Source organism: Microchirus variegatus, assembly GCF_963457635.1.
Source record: "Microchirus variegatus genome assembly, chromosome: 21".
NCBI classification, from domain to species: Eukaryota; Metazoa; Chordata; class Actinopteri; order Pleuronectiformes; family Soleidae; genus Microchirus; species Microchirus variegatus.
In genome coordinates, this window is record NC_139822.1 from 19,570,297 (window position 1) to 19,588,000 (window position 17,704).

Genomic DNA, 17,704 nt, shown 5'->3' on the forward strand with positions numbered 1-17,704 from the left:
ATGTGATAAAAACATCCGTCCTGTGTCCTTGTTTTCCCCACTGTACAGAAACAGACAGGAAGCTGAACGCTTAGTCACTGCTTCACTTCCTGTTTGACGTAAACTTCCTGTGTTTGTTTCCCTTCTTTCCTTCACCTGTCCTCTGTCTCTCTCTGTCTGTCCTGTCTCTCTGTCTTTTGTCCTCTGTCACCTGGAGGACATTGTCTCACCTTGAAGACGGTCAGTTCTTCTAGAATGATCTCCTCTGTGTCCTGGTCGTCTTTGATGATTGACACAGTCTTCAACACTTTACCGTCATCTGGAAACAACAAGAGACAAGTGAGGAAAAAGGAATGATATACAAGTACTATATGTGTAAATACAGTATATATACTATTTATATATATGTATATATTTTTACGTATATATACGTATATATGATGATGACACCACCCTTTCACACTTGACCTCTGTGTGTGTGTGTGTGTGTGTGACGAGGCAAAGGTCAGTGAATGTTCTCTGGCCGTCGTCACGGTAACACAGGTCACATCCTGCACTGGTAACTATAGTAACAGAGTTACTGTGAAGCTCAGTGAACACAAAATAAGTTCAGGCTCAAGATTTAAGTCACAGCAGCTGTTAGTGACACACACACACACACACACGCACGCACGCACACACACACACACACACGCACGCACGCACGCACACGCACACACACACGCACACACACACGCGCACGCACACGCACACGCACACACACACGCACACACACACTCACTCACTCACTCATTCACTCACTCACTCATTCACTCACTCACTCACTCACCCATTCTAACTCACTCACTCACTCATTCACTCACTCACTCATTCACCCATTCTAACTCACTCACTCACTCATTCACTCACTCATTCACTCACTCATTCATTCACTCATTCATTCACTCATTCACTCACTCACTCATTCATTCACTCACTAACTCACTCATTCACTCACTCACCCATTCACTCACTCACTCATTCACTCACTCACTCATTCACTCACACACTCATTCACTCAGTCACTCACTCATTCATTCACTCATTAATTCACTCACTCATTTACTCACTCATTCATTCACTCACTCACTCACTCACCCATTCACTCACTCATTCACCCATTCACTCACTCACTCACTCTTTCACCCATTCACTCACTCATTCATTCACTCAGTCACTCATTCACTCACTCACTCATTCATTCACTCATTCACTCACTCATTAATTCACTCACTCATTCACTCACTCACTCATTCACTCGCTCACTCACTCACTCACACTCATTCACTCAGTCACTCACTCATTCATTCACTCATTAATTCACTCACTCATTCACTCAGTCACTCACTCATTCACTCACTCATTCACTCACTCACTCACTCATTCATTCACTCACTCATTCACTCAGTCACTCAGTCACTCACTCATTCACTCACTCACTCATTCACTCAGTCATTCATTCACTCACTCACTCATTCACTCACTCACTCACTCACTCATTCATTCACTCACTCATTCACTCAGTCACTCAGTCACTCACTCACTCATTCACTCAGTCACTCACTCATTCACTCACTCACTCATTCATTCACTCACTCATTCATTCACTCACTCACTCACTCACTCATTCACTCACTCACTCATTCATTCACTCACTCACTCACTCACTCACTCACTCATTCACTCACTCACTCACTCACTCACTCATTCACTCAGTCACTCACTCATTAATTCACTCACTCATTCACTCACTCATTCACTTCAAATGTCTTATATCATAAACTGTTCAGATTGCCGTCAGTGACACACAGTGACCACAGGAGGCAGCAGAGCAGCAGCAGCTGTTGTGTCTCACCTGTCCCCAGGTGAAGGACATCATAAGGTCCGTCCTCAGCGTCCACTCTGTCCACCACCACCTTCTTTAACATGTAGGGAGCGTTGACCCGGGTCAGAACGGGTCGTCCTCCCACAGGAGGGACAGCGTCCCACATCAGCTGGTGCTGTCTCATGAAGCTCACCACGTCATCAGGGAAGTCTCTGGTGGACTTATGGAGCTGGTCGTACGTCTCACTGGGACACTGAGGACACAAGGGGACAAGTGAGGACACAAAGAGACACTTATGGAGCTGGTCGTACGTCTCACTGGGACACTGAGGACACAAGGGTACAAGTGAGGACACCAGTGAGGACACAAAGAGACACTTATGGAGCTGGTCGTACGTCTCACTGGGACACTGAGGACACAAGGAGACAAGTGAGGACACCAGTGAGGACACAAAGAGACACTTATGGAGCTGGTCGTACGTCTCACTGGGACACTGAGGACACAAGGGGACAAGTGAGGACACAAAGAGACACTTATGGAGCTGGTCGTACGTCTCACTGGGACACTGAGGACACAAGGGTACAAGTGAGGACACCAGTGAGGACACAAAGAGACACTTATGGAGCTGGTCGTACGTCTCACTGGGACACTGAGGACACAAGGAGACAAGTGAGGACACCAGTGAGGACACAAAGAGACACTTATGGAGCTGGTCGTACGTCTCACTGGGACACTGAGGACACAAGGGGACAAGTGAGGACACAAAGAGACACTTATGGAGCTGGTCGTACGTCTCACTGGGACACTGAGGACACAAGGGTACAAGTGAGGACACCAGTGAGGACACAAAGAGACACTTATGGAGCTGGTCGTACGTCTCACTGGGACACTGAGGACACAAGGAGACAAGTGAGGACACCAGTGAGGACACAAAGAGACACTTATGGAGCTGGTCGTACGTCTCACTGGGACACTGAGGACACAAGGGGACAAGTGAGGACACCAGTGAGGACACAAAGAGACACTTATGGAGCTGGTCGTACGTCTCACTGGGACACTGAGGACACAAGGAGACAAGTGAGGACACCAGTGAGGACACAAAGAGACACTTATGGAGCTGGTCGTACGTCTCACTGGGACACTGAGGACACAAGGGGACAAGTGAGGACACCAGTGAGGACACAAAGAGACACTTATGGAGCTGGTCGTACGTCTCACTGGGACACTGAGGACACAAGGGGACAAGTGAGGACACCAGTGAGGACACAAGGAGACACTTATGGAGCTGGTCGTACGTCTCACTGGGACACTGAGGACACAAGGGGACAAGTGAGGACACCAGTGAGGACACAAGGAGACACTTATGGAGCTGGTCGTACGTCTCACTGGGACACTGAGGACACAAGGGGACGAGTGAAGACACCAGTGAGGACACAAGGAGACACTTATGGAGCTGGTTGTATGTCTCACTGGGACACTGAGGACACAAGGAGACAAGTGAGGACACCAGTGAGGACACAAGGAGACACTTATGGAGCTGGTCGTACGTCTCACTGGGACACTGAGGACACAAGGGGACAAGTGAGGACACCAGTGAGGACACAAAGAGACACTTATGGAGCTGGACGTACGTCTCACTGGGACACTGAGGACACAAGTAGACAAGTGAGGACACAAGGAGATGAGTGAGGACACAAGGAGACGAGTGAGGACACGAGGAGACGAGTGAGGACACGAGGAGACGAGTGACGACACAAGGAGACGAGTAAGGACATGAGTGAGGACACTGAGGAGACAAGGAGACGAGTGAGGACACTGAGGAGACAAGGAGATGAGTGAGGAGACGAGTGAGGACACTGAGAACACAAGGACATGAGACAGGAGACGAGTGAGGACACGAGTCAGGAGACGAGTGAGGAAACGAGTGAGGAGACGAGGACACGAGACAGGAGACGAGTGAGGACATTGAGGACACGAGTAAGGAGACGAGTCAGGGGACAAGTCAGGACACTGAGGACATGAGACAGGACAGGAATGAGGACACAAGGAGACGACACAGGAGACAAGTCAGGAGACAAGTGAGGACACTGAGGACACGAGACAGGAGACGAGTGAGGAGACTCACCCTTTCATTAACAAACATGATTGTGAGGAAACACAGTAGCACAATGAGTGAGTGAGTGAGTGAGTGAGTGAGTGAGTGAGTGAGTGAGTGAGTGAGTGAGTGAGTGAGGTCAGTGCACTTACAGTCCCAGGTCTTGGGTATGGAATGCGGCCCTTGAACTCCACCCAGTGGTGTTCAGCAGCGTCTCTGTGGGCGAACGGTCCGTTGAAGACGGCGCGGATCGACGCCATGGAGTAAACACACACGGCCGAGCCGCGGAATATAGAGCTGAGGAAAAGACGACATGAACGGATGAATGAAGGGGGCGGAGTCAAGGTCAGGGGGAGGGGAAAAAAGACAGAAAACAGAACAGGAGGGAGGAAAGGAAGGAAGGAAGGAAGGAAGGAAGGAAGGAGAGAGAGAGAGGAGGGAGTTACAATAACACAAGCAGCCAGGCCTCTTCACCTTTGACCCCGACACACACACACACATGACCTCTGAACTTCCACACCACTGGGCGTGCATGTGCACGTGGCCGCCTGGCAGTGAGCGTGCACGTGAGCTAATTATTCATAACACCTCTCCCTGCACCAAAGTCACTCACTCTCCCACACCAGAGTGGGTGACTTTGGTGCGGGAGAGCGAGTGACTTTGGTGTGGGAGAGCGAGTGACTTTGGTGCGAGAGAGTGAGTGACTTTGGTGTGGGAGAGTGAGTGACTTTGGTGTGAGAGAGTGAGTGACTTTGGTGCTTGAGAGTGAGTGACTTTGGAACGGGACAGTGAGTGACTTTGGTGTGGGAGAGTGAGAGACTTTGGTGTGGGAGAGTGAGTGACTTTGGTGCGAGAGAGTGAGTGACTTTGGTGTGGGAGAGTGAGTGACTTTGGTGCGGGAGAGTGAGTGACTTTGGTGTGAGAGAGTGAGTGACTTTGGTGTGGGAGAGTGAGTGGCTTTGGTGTGGGAGAGTGAGTGACTTTGGTGTGTGAGAGTGAGTGACTTTGGTGTGTGAGAGTGAGTGACTTTGGTGTGGGAGAGTGAGTGACTTTGGTGTGGGAGAGTGAGTGACTTTGGTGTGGGAGAGTGAGTGACTTTGGTGTGAGAGAGTGAGTGACTTTGGTGTGTGAGAGTGAGTGACTCTGGTGTGTGAGAGTGAGTGACTTTGGTGTGTGAGAGTGAGTGACTTTGGTGTAGGAGAGTGAGTGACTTTGGTGTGAGAGAGTGAGTGACTTTGGTGTGTGAGAGTGAGTGACTCTGGTGTGTGAGAGTGAGTGACTTTGGTGTGTGAGAGTGAGTGACTTTGGTGTGGGAGAGTGAGTGACTTTGGTGTGAGAGAGTGAGTGACTTTGGTGTGAGAGAGAGTGACTTTGGTGTGGGAGAGTGGGTGACTCTGGTGTGTGAGAGTGAGTGACTTTGGTGTGTGAGAGTGAGTGACTTTGGTGTGGGAGAGTGAGTGACTTTGGTGTGGGAGAGTGAGTGACTTTGGTGTGAGAGAGTGAGTGGCTTTGGTGTGGGAGAGTGAGTGACTTTGGTGTGGGAGAGTGAGTGACTTTGGTGTGAGAGAGTGAGTGGCTTTGGTGTGAGAGAGTGAGTGACTTTGGTGTGTGAGAGTGAGTGACTTTGGTGTGGGAGAGTGAGTGACTTTGGTGTGGGAGAGTGAGTGACTTTGGTGCGGGAGAGTGAGTGACTTTGGTGTGAGAGAGTGAGTGGCTTTGGTGTGGGAGAGTGAGTGACTTTGGTGTGGGAGAGTGAGTGACTTTGGTGTGAGAGAGTGAGTGGCTTTGGTGTGAGAGAGTGAGTGACTTTACAAACTTCAGTTTACAAATTGTGTGACTGTTTCCTCACCTGGACGTGCTGAAGACGCCGTAGATGATCGGGTTCTGTGGATCTTTAGTCTCCAGAACAAAAATGTCCTCTGAAAAAACGAGGACAAACAGTCACAGCATTAAAACAACATTAAAATAACATTTAAAACACGACGAGTCAAGTCACTTTGAAAAGACTCAAACTCACAAGACTGAAAACTGAGGAGTTTGTTTCAAAACTCTAATATAATGTGCTAAAATGTATATTACTGGAATTCATGTTCCCAGGTTTAAACACAAAGTAAAAAACTCATGTTCCTGGGTTTAAACCTAAAGTGAAAAATTCATGTTCCCAGGTTTAATCCTAAAGTGAAAAATTCATGTTCCCAGGTTTACACCTAAAGTGAAAAATTCATGTTCCCGGGTTTAAACCTAAAGTGAAAAATTCATGTTCCCGGGTTTAAACCTAAATTTAAAAAAATCATGTTACCAGGTTTAAACCTAAAGTGATAAATTCATGTTCCCGGGTTTAAACCTGAAGGGAAACATTCATGTTCCAGTGTTTAAACCTAAAGTGAAAATTCATGTTCCTGGGTTTAAACCTGGAGTCAAAAATTATGGTAAAATATTTTTACCAGAAGTTAATAATTCAACATAAAATTCACATTCCTGGGTTAAATCCTGAAGTTAACAGAGTTTATGACCAGATTAAAAGATTAAAATCCAAGATCCAAAAAAAATATTCAAAACTATAACTCTTAAAAGACAAGGGAGGAGGAAAGAAGGAAGGAAAAGGAGGAGACGTTTGTCCTCATCAGACCTGTGAAGACAAAAGTCTGTCCTCGCTGAAGACGAGTCAGACAGGAAGGAAGAGGGGGAAGGAATTGAGCGTTACCCAGCTCGTCAAAGTGTGTGTCCACGCCTGACGCTCCGGGCACCGAACACACCAGTCGGGCTTTGAGGAAGGTCGTCCAGCGGTTGATCAGACTCCGCCTCCCTCCGACGTCATTCTGCACAGACAGGATTACACTTAAAGGTACAAGTTAGGCAAATATATAAGGTATAATTATTCTACCTTTAAGTACATATATGTACCTTTTTCTAAATATAACAACAGAAATACAAATTCAAATATTATAGGGTTTAAAGTTGTGCGGGCCGGTCGTGGATCCCTGAGGAACGTCATCTTTAATTTACACGCAATTGTTTTCATTGTTTTAAAATCAGACTTTTACTTTATACGCTGTCAGAAATAAGTGTACACTAAGAGTATTTGTACCTTTTTGATTATATAAAAAAAGAGTAAAACCTGTACTTCATAAGTACTTAAAGTTTTAGGGGTAAATATTTCTATTTCTTGCACTTTTTTGTTTTTACATATTAAGATTTAAGATTTTCTTTTTACTAAACTACCAGTAAAACAACGACTAAAACTATGACAAAAAAGACGAACAAAACTACCACTAAAACACACTAAAACAACTACTACAAAAAAATATGACACCACCAGTAAAACAACTACCAATACTACGACAAAGACTGCAAACAAAACTACAACTAAAACAACTACCAAAACTACTGCAAAAAACAACAAAACTACCATTAAAAAAAAGACTAAAACTACCACTAAAACAACTACAAAAAACAACAAAACTACCAATAAAACAACTACTAAAAACTGACTAACAAAACTAATAAACTTCCAGTAAAACAACAACTAAAACTATGACAAAAGCGACGAACAAAACTACCACAAAAACAAACTAAAACAACTACAAAAAACTATGAAACTACCAGTTATGTATCATTTCCTGAATTTCAAAAATTCATTAAAATTATTCCTTGAGAGATTTGCAAATATTTTCAACGGATCCTTGTTCAGGGCGATGCCGACTATTATGATGGTAAATTTCAAGTCATTCCGAGATACTTTTTGTTTTCGAGACTAAACTCAGCTCACTGTCAAAGTGCAATTTCTTCAACATGAAGTACAAAGTCGTGCGGCTCGATCACGGATCCCTGAGGAACGCCACGTGTCATTTTTTACTAAATCCTGACCTTTGATTTGCCCGCACTGTTGTACGTTTTTTGAGTCACTTCACGGAGTGATTAAACAAAACAGGAAGTTATAAAAACACGACTTTTGCATGGCTGTTTTGGTCGTACCTTACAGACTCGAGCCACGCGGCTGTAAACCCTCTGGTCCCACTGTCCCGCCTCCACCGCCTTCTCCTTGAAGAAGAAGTAAACTTTGTCATCGTCCGGACTGTGAGTGTCAGGGATGGAGAAGGATCCTACGAACTCCGGCTCTGAGAGCGAGACGGGAAACAGTGAAAAACTCATGTTCCTGGGTTTAATACTAAAGTGAAAAACTCATGTTCCTGGGTTTAATACTAAAGTGAAAAACTCTACTACTACTAAAACTACTACTTAACTACAATCAAAACACCAAAACTATTACTAAACTACTAACAAAACTACTACTAAAACATAACTAAAACTACTAAACTATCAGTAAAACAACGACAAAAATGACGAACAAAACTACCACTAAAACAAACGAAAACAACTACCAAAACTACTACAAAAACTATGAAACTACCAGTAAAACAACTACGTCAAAAACTATGAACAAAACTACCAATAAAACAAACTAAAACAACTACCAAAAAATGACAAAACTACCAGTAAAACAACTTCTAAAACTACGACAAAAACTACAAACAAAAATACCACCAAAACAACTACAAAAATCGACAAAACTATGAGTAAAACGACTAAAAACTGACTAACAAAACTACCACAAAAACAAACTAAAACAACTACCAAAACTAAAACTATGAAACTACCAGTAAAACAATGACAAAAACTACGACAAAAACGACGAACAAAACTACCACAAAAACAAACTAAAACGACTACAAAAAACTATGAAACTACCAATAAAACAACTACTAAAAACTGACTAACAAAACTATGAAACTACCAGTAAAACAACTACTAAAAACTGACTTACTACGAGTAAAACAACAATGAAAACTACTACTTAAACAACTACTACTAAAACCACTCCTAAACTATCAAAACAACTCCTAAAACTGCTAACAACACTTCTAAACTACCAGTAAAACAACTAAAAACCTGCAACAAATTTTTTTACTAAACTACTAAAACAAACGAAAACATCTACTAAAGCTCCTACAAAAAATGACGAAACTACCAGTTAAGCAACTATGAAAACTACTACTTAACTACTACCAAAACTACGACTAAAACTACTAACAAAACTTCTAAACTACCATTAAAACAACTAAAAAGTCTGAAATCGGACAAACTCGCCGTCAGAATAAAGAAAAATCAGCTTCTCACCGTTGAGCCAGTTGTGGTCGAACGCCTCGGTGCGGATGTAGTGCTGACCGCTGCCCTCTGTGGTCGTCCTGAAGATTGCAGCGTTAGCTCCCATGAAGTCGACGGCGGTGCCTGCGTACAGTTCTCCGTCTTAGGAACGACGACAAACAGCAAATAAACGTCAACAAAACATTCACACGCCATCATTTCGAGGAATGTCCATCTACTCCAGGCCTGTAGGTGGCGCTGAAACGCTGCCACAGCAGCTTAGCGTGCTGTGCACACAAGAAGACCACGAAGACGTAAGAGGCGGGGCTATGACATCATCATTTTCCCAAAGTTGAGCACGAAAAAACACGGAAACGTCGCAAAACGTTCGCGAATTCTCCGAAACCTTTTGTCGCGCGTACGATGGATTTTAATTAAAGGTGAATTTAAACTGGAATGTAATTTTTTTATAATCCACACACTCTTAAAGGTGCATTATGTAATAAATCATAAAATCCTCCTAATATGTCACAGAGACTCAGGAATAATGTTCATATAACAAACTGAACTCACCAACAACAACAGTACAGACAAAATATTTGCATTAAAAAAAAATATTTTTGCAGACTGCAAATCATGTTTATGTTTTGAAATCATGTTTTGGCGTCACGTGGCGCCACCTACCGCCGTCTACCAATCATTGCGGACAGTAGAGTCTCAGCTGCAGAGCAACCACGGGTTGCCAGTTACGTCAGAAAACTAAAACCTAAAAGACCTCGGTGTTTTGAATTTGAATGTAGTAACTGTTTTTGGCCACATTCTTACATATGGCGCCTTTAACTTTGAAAAAAGCCCTTTAAAGTGTGTGTGTGTGTGTGTGTGTGTGTGTGTCTGCAGACTAACTGTCCTTTGTGAGGACATTTTTGTCTCACAAACTTAAAGGGCTTTTTTTCAAAGTTAAGACCTGGTTTTAGAGTTAGAATTGTGTTTATTTAGTGTTAAAGAAATGTTGTTGTTGTTGTTGTTGTTGTCGTGAGACTCACCGCTCAGTCTGGCAGTGAACGTCTCTCTGGGACTGAAGGGACATTTGCCTTGTCCTGACTCCACTGTGTGAGACAACGTGAGGGACGACCCCTAGAGACACAGACAGACACAGACAGACAGACAGAGACACACAAACAGACACACAAACATGTTTACAGATCAACAAACTTTTGTCCAAAAGGTCAAATTGACCTTTTGTCCTCGGTTGTTTTGATGAACTTCTTCTGGACCAAATCTCCTGATTCTAAAGTCGTCCTTCAGTGAGAGGCTGAGCTGCTGAGTGTCAACCAGTAGGAGGCGACAGAGAGTTCCAGTAAAAACGCAGTGATGAGAAAATAAAAGCATGAATTTCCTGGTTTTATTTTGAAGGAAGATCCGTGATGAGCTGTATGAATGGAGTAATCACTGTATGTGTAAATATGTGTAAATATGTGTAATTATGTGTAAATATGTGAAATTATGTGTAAATATGTGTATTTATGTGTAATTGGGTGTATGCATAATTAGGTGTAAATATGTATAATTATGTGTAAATATGTGTAATTATGTGTACTTATGTGTAAATACAGTATGTGTAATTATGTGTACTTATGTGTAAATACAGTATGTGTAATTATGTGTTAGTATGTGTAATTATGTACAATTATATAAATATGTGAAATTAAGTGTAATTATGTGTAATGTGTTATGTGTAAATATGTGTAATTATTTAAAAGTATGTGTAAATATGTGTAATTATTCATAATTATGTGTAAATATGTGTTGCAAAACGTAAAATATGTGTAAATACAGTATGTGTAATTATGTGTACTAATGTGTAAATATGTGTAATTATGTGTAAATATGTGTAATTATGTGTAATTATGTGTACTAATGTGTAAATATGTGTAAATATGTGTAATTATGTGTAATTATGTGTAAATATGTGTAATTATGTGTAAATATGTGTAATTATGTGTAATTATGTGTACTTATGTGTAATTATGTGTACTTATGTGTACATACAGTATGTGTAATTATGTGTACTTATATGTAAATATGTGTAAATATGTGTAATTATGTGTAAATATGTGTACTTATATGTAATTATGTGTACTTATGTGTAATTATGTGTACTTATGTGTACATACAGTATGTGTAATTATGTGTAAATATGTGTACTTATGTTTAATCATGTGTGAATATGTGTAAATATGTGTACTTATGTGTAATTATGTGTACTTGTGTAAATATGTGTACTTATGTGTAAATACAGTATGTGTAATTATGTGTAAATATGTGTACTTATGTGTAATTATGTGAAAATATGTGTACTTATGTGTAAATATGCGTAAGTAGGTGTAAATATGTGTATTTTTGTGTAAATATGTGTATTTATGTGTAAATATGTGTAAATATGACAGTTGTGAGTGTTTGTCACCTCTTTGCTGTTTCCTGTGTGCAGGTACGTGCACTGTGGATGAAACGCTCCGGTGCCACAGACGTACACGTGCGTCTTGTTGAACGGCTGCAGCAGACGCACAAAGTTCGCACATTCACTCTGAAAACAAACCGTTTTTTCCGATCAATGAACCAAACATTCCCGATCAAAACCATCGATCACTGAACAACAGCAAACGCTTACCTCGACGCTTTTCCCCGCCAGCCTGCAGTGTTCCACATGTTCTCTGACCGCGGGCCAGTGAACCTGAGCGAGTGAAACACGACCGATCATGTGTTATTGATCAATTGATCGATCGATTGATTGATCGATAAGGTGACACGCGGCAACAACATGGAGAAAATCTTCATAGAAAGAGAAACTTAAGGAAGGAAGCTGAGCAACGACGTGTAAATAAGGTCCAAAACTTAGCTATTATTAGCCAAAACAGGTCACATTAGCCAAAACTTGGCTAATGTGACCTGTTTTGGCCAAGAATTAGCCAAAACTTGTTTTAGGTTAGCCATAACTTCCTTAACATTATCCAAAATCTGGTTTAAGTTAGTCAAACCTTCTGTTAAATCAGCCAAAACTTGTTATAGGTTAGCTTAAACTTAGCAAAATTTAGCCAAAACAGGTCAAATTAGCCAAAACTTGGCTAAAGTTAGCCAAAACAGGTAAAAGTTGCCAAAACTTAGCTAAAGTTAGCCAAAACAGGTCACATTAGCCAAAGCATAGGTAAAGTTAGCCAAAACAAGTCACATTAGCCAAAACTTCCTTAACATTATCCAAAATCTGGTTGAGGTTAGTCAAATCTTCTGTTAAATCAGCCAAAACTTGTTTTAGGTTAGCTAAAACTTAGCTAAATTTAGCCAAAACAGGTCAAATTAGCCAGAACTTAGGTAAAGTCAGCCAAAACAGGTAAAATTAGCCAAAACAGGTCAAATTAGCCAAAACTTAGCTAAAGTTAGCCAAAACAGGTCAAATTAGGCAAAACTTGGCTAAAGTTAGCCAAAACTTTGGTAAAATTAACCAAAATCTGGTTTAGGTTAGTCAAGCCTTCTGTGAAATCAGCCAAAACTTGTTTTAGGTTAGCCAAAACTTACATTAGGCAAAGCTAAGGTAAAGTTAGCCAAAACAGGTAAAATTAGACAAAACATTGGTAAAGTTAGCCAAAACTTAGCTAAAGTTAGCCAAAACTTAGCTAAAGTTAGCCAAAACTTAGCTAAAGTTAGCCAAAACTTAGCTAAAGTTAGCCGAAATTTTGGTAAAGTTAGCTAAAACAGGTAAAATTAGCCAAAACTTAGCTAAAGTTAGTGAAAATGTGTATTAGGTTAGCCAAAACTTGTAAAATTAGCCAAAACTTGATTTAGGTTAGCCAAAACAGGCAAAATAATGTACTTTGAAAGCAACATGTAGAAATTCTTCACAGAAAAGTTAAGAAAGGACGTTGAGCAACGACGCGTAAATAAGCTAACGTTAAAAAGATAAACATTAAATGACTCACAGCTTGTGCCGGCAGATCCAGGCTCTCAGGCCTCAGCAGATAGATGTGGTCTTTACCACCGACCAGCAGCCAGCCCTGATCCTGGTCCAGCAGCAGAGTCTGGAACCCACCGCCACCGACGCCCTCCGTCCAGAAGGTGGCAGAGCTGTTCCTGAGGTCTGAGAGGCAAAAACACCTCCAGGTTTTATAAACACTAACTTCAGCTTTAAAGTTGTCAGGACACGTTCACCGATCGCTGCAGAGTGCTGAGACTTTCCAAGAAGGAATTTTCCCGTTTTTGATGAATTAGTTCAGCGAGATAACGTTTACTGACTCTGAGTAACTGAATCTGTTGGATCTCCTACAAAAATAATAAAATCACTCCTACACCTGAGATACTTGCGCAGGTTTTTTTTTAAATTCTCTGCGTGTAATTGTGCGTCAGCGGCGTTGACCTCACTCTGCTGCCGTTAATCACCCGACGACTGAGGGAAATTAACCGTGAAACGCCTGCACACTGCTGCTGCACGGGGTCCTTGAACGCAGCGCGGCTCATTCTGTTTCACTTGGGCGGCGTTTAAAGAGACACGGGTCAGTGAACGGCTTCTTTTGCGTTAACCAGCCGCGAAACAGCCGAACGACGGCGACGACGACAAACGCACAAGTGTCTTTAATCACTCACAACTCTGCTGTCGGCGAAACACTTTAGAGCTAAATCTGTGTTCACAGCACTCACTGATCTGTGTCAGGAAACACTCTCAGAGTTACACCTTTATGACCAAACAGTTTAAATAAAGTGGCCTAAACAGACCGAACAAATTCAGCTCCAATAGGGGGCACTGTAGGGCACCGCCCCGTCTGAGACTGTCTAAAAGTGCAGATTTAAAATGTTCCACGTTGTTTTAAGTCACTGTGAGCTGACACACTTAACGTCAGGGGCTTTAAAGGTTAGCCAAACCTCAGCTAAAGTTAGTCAAGACAGCTCAAATTAGCCAGAACTTAGTTTAAGTGAGTCAATTCTTAGGTAAAATTTGCCAAAAGTTAGGTAAAGTTAGCCAAAACAGGTAACATTAGCCAAAATGTCAATAAAATAAGCCAAAACTTTGGTCAAATGAGTCAAAACTTAGCTAACGTTAGTCAATTCTTAGGTAATATTAGCTAAAGTTAGCCCAAACAGATAAAATTGTCTAAAAGCTAAAACTTTGGGTAAGTAGTCAAAACCTAGCTAAAGTTTCTCAGTTTTTAGGTAACATAAGCTAAATCTTAGCTAAACTTAGCCCAAACAGATACAATTAGTCAAAAGCCAAAACTTCGGTAAAATTTGCCAAAACTTAAGTGACTTAAGCCTAAACATAGGTAAAGTTAGCCTAAACTTAGGTAAGGTAAGCCTAAACTTAAGTGACTTAAGCCTAAACTTAGGTAAAGTTAGCCTAAACTTAAGTAAGGTTAGCCTAAACGTAAGTGACTTAAGCCTAAACGTAGCAAAACTTAGGTAAAGTTAGCCCAAACTTGGCTAAAAGCTAAAACTTCGGTAAAATTATCCAAAACTTTGGGAAAATTTGTCAGAACCTAGCAAAAGTTAGTCAATTTTTAGGTAACATTAAATAAAACTTAGCTAAAGTTTGTCAATTTTTAGATAACATTAGCTAAACTTTAGCTAAAGTTAGCCCAAATAAATAAAATTAGCCAAAAGCCAAAACTTCGGTAAAATTAGCCAAAACGTAAAAAATTATCCAAGACTTGTTTTAGGTTAGCTAAAACTTCTGTAAAATATGCCTAAACTTAGTTTAAGTTAGCCTTAACTTAAGTGACTTAAGCCTAAGCCTAAACTCAGGTAAAGTTAGCCTACACTCAGGTAAAAGTCTGGATGTAATTCAGTTTTATTCCTCACATCAGTGAGAGGTTTACAAAGGTCAGTTTTGTGGAAGTGAGCGTTTATAACTCAGAGGATTAAGCAGATCACGAGGTTCAGTCTTTTAAATAAATGTGAGTCATAAATCACGACTGAAGTGAAAAACGAGGATAAAACGGCCGTAAAAACACGATGATGGAGTTTTTCTCCTTAAGACCATAAATCTTCACTTTATGATCACGGATCGTCTTCTTCACAGGAGATTATAGTCATTTTAATCCTGACCGTGTGTGTGTGTGTGCGTGCGTGCGTGTGTGTGTGTGTGTGCGTGTGTGTGTGTGTGTGTGTGTGTGTGCGTGCTTCTTCTTCTTCTCATTAAAGATGAAACGACAGATGAGAAAAGAAGAAAAGACTCTTTCAGAATATAAAATGTCCGCTTTACAGTTCATTCAAGACTTCTGTACAATCTGAAACAGCAGGACCACACACACACACACACACACACACACACATTCTTGTACTTGCTGCACACTGAGGACCAGCATTTCCACTTTATAAATCAACACAATCAAAAAATATCTGCTTCATGAATGACATCGATAAAGAACTACTGGGTGCAGTACCATAACATGTCTGCAGGTGGAGCCCCAGAGCAAAAAAGTGTGTGAAACACCAGGGCTGGAAAACAGGTTTTTGTGCCAAAGTGAGGACCTCTGTGTTAGCATGTTTACGAGCTAAGGAAGCGATTTGAATGTAAACAAAGCGAGGACCGGACAAAATGTCCTCACTTTGTTGGTGAAAAACCCTCACTGGTCCTCAGTATGCCACAAGTACAAGAACACACACACACACACATTCTTGTACTTGCTGCATACTGAGGACCAGGTAAAAGTGCTGACAAAGTGAGGTCCAGCATTTCCACTTTATAAATCAACACAATTACAAATATCTCCTTCATGAATGACATCTAAAAAGAACTACTGGGTGCAGTACCATAACATGTCTGCAGGTGGAGCCCCAGAGCGAAACGTGTGTGAAACACCTGGAAAACAGGATTTTGTACCAAAGTGAGGACCTGTGTTAAAAAAACAGAGTATAACATGTTTACAAAGTGAGGACCGGCCAAAATGTCCTCACTTTGTAAAAAAGTCCTCACGTTGTTGGTTAAAAACCCCTCACTGGTCCTCAGTATGCCGCAAGTACAAGAACACACACACACATTCTCACGCAGCATTCTTACTGAGGACACTCGACGACATAAAGCATTCCCTTGTCCTGAACCGTAACCTTTCAACGTTGTGAGGACCAGTGAAAAAAATGTCCTCACACACACACACACACACACGGAGGACACGTTGACCTCTGACCTCTGACCTCTGACCTCTGTGACGTGGCTGAGTTCAGATTAAAGGGCCATTCCCACAGGTTTTAAAGGGTTCGGTGCAGATCTGAGCGGCGGGACGCGTCCACTTGGCAGCGAATGGTGAGAAATGGCCGCATTCCAACACGTGTCAGGTTGTTTGATGTGTTTGAAAGAAAGAATGTTAAAAAAATAATAATAAAATAAAATAAAATCGGCAGCTGCACAGACCGACTGATTCTTTTCTGTCTCACCTTCGACGTGATTTATCGTCGTAAATGTGGTAAAAGATGGTCACGACGGTTCATTCACACACAAACACGTGTTTTTAATCGTTAGTTTCTACGCAGATGATAAACAACTGTAGATTTACGCAGAATCACTTACCTTATCAGGACCAGTAGTCCTCCTCATAGTCCCATTTTAGTCAGACTAAGACAATAAGTCAGTTTTCTTAATGTCGCGTAAACACGTTAGTCTGACTAAAATCGGGCTAGTCTTAGTCGGACTAATATACCTGGATAATGAGATCCATAGTCTGATTACTCCTGCATGTATACGCTTAGTCCGACTAAAATCGGACTAGGGTTAGAAACTGATTTGACGTGCACTAGCTCATAGAGAGACACAGCGCCGCCTAGTGGGGCGGAGTCACACATAGACGGCCAAAAAAAAGATTTTCACACACACACACACACACACACACACTCGATCTTTAACTTGTTACCAGATAAGAGTCAGTGGTTACAGATAACAGCTGATTAGAGATGCTCTTATTTTGACGAGTTACATGTACTGATAACACAAACACACACACACACACACACACACACACACATTCTTGTACTTGCTGCATACTGAGGACTGGGTTGCTGACAAAGTGAGGACCAGCATTTCCACTTTATAAATCAACACAATTACAAATATCTACTTTATGAATGACATCTACAAAGAACTACTGGTTGCAGTACCATAACATGTCTGCAGGTGGAGCTCAAGAGCAAAAAGGGCTGGAAAACTTTTTTTTTTTTTTTTTTTTTATTATTATTATTTTTGGTCCAAAATTTGAAAAAAATGTTTGACAAAAAAAAATAAAAAATTGGTTCAAAATTTGAAAAAAATGTTTGGTCCAAAATTTGAAAAAAATGTTTGGTCCAAAATTTGAAAAAAATGTTTGGTCCAAAATTTGAAAAAAATGTTTGGTCCAAAATTTGAAAAAAATGTTTGGTCCAAAATTTGAAAAAAATGTTTGGTCCAAAATTTGAAAAAAAAATGTTTGAAAAAAAATGTGAAAACATTTTGAAAAAAATGTTATAGCAACCTACCTAATGGAAGTGATATCAATGAAAACAAAGTGAGGACCGGCCAAAATGTCCTCACTCCATAAAAATGACCTCATTTTGTTGGTTAAAAACCCTCACTGGTCCTCGGTATGCCGCAACTACAAGAACACACACAG

At 41.3% G+C, this 17,704-nt stretch overlaps 1 protein-coding gene across 1 annotated transcript in view; it reads right to left on the reverse strand.

The window, feature by feature from the left end:
- The window catches only part of LOC310942312 (semaphorin-3D), a 49,067-nt gene that overhangs the window by 6,979 nt on the left and 24,384 nt on the right, over positions 1-17,704 (reverse strand). The window contains exons 3-13 of the mRNA XM_083907685.1: positions 13,055-13,212; positions 11,752-11,814; positions 11,548-11,667; positions 10,127-10,217; positions 9,117-9,245; positions 7,914-8,056; positions 6,643-6,757; positions 5,788-5,857; positions 4,091-4,235; positions 1,874-2,096; positions 210-298 (exon numbers count right to left, since the gene is read on the reverse strand). Of these exons, the coding sequence (XP_083763811.1) occupies positions 210-298; positions 1,874-2,096; positions 4,091-4,235; positions 5,788-5,857; positions 6,643-6,757; positions 7,914-8,056; positions 9,117-9,245; positions 10,127-10,217; positions 11,548-11,667; positions 11,752-11,814; positions 13,055-13,212 (1,346 nt within the window). The remainder of the gene's footprint in view (positions 1-209; positions 299-1,873; positions 2,097-4,090; positions 4,236-5,787; positions 5,858-6,642; positions 6,758-7,913; positions 8,057-9,116; positions 9,246-10,126; positions 10,218-11,547; positions 11,668-11,751; positions 11,815-13,054; positions 13,213-17,704) is intronic.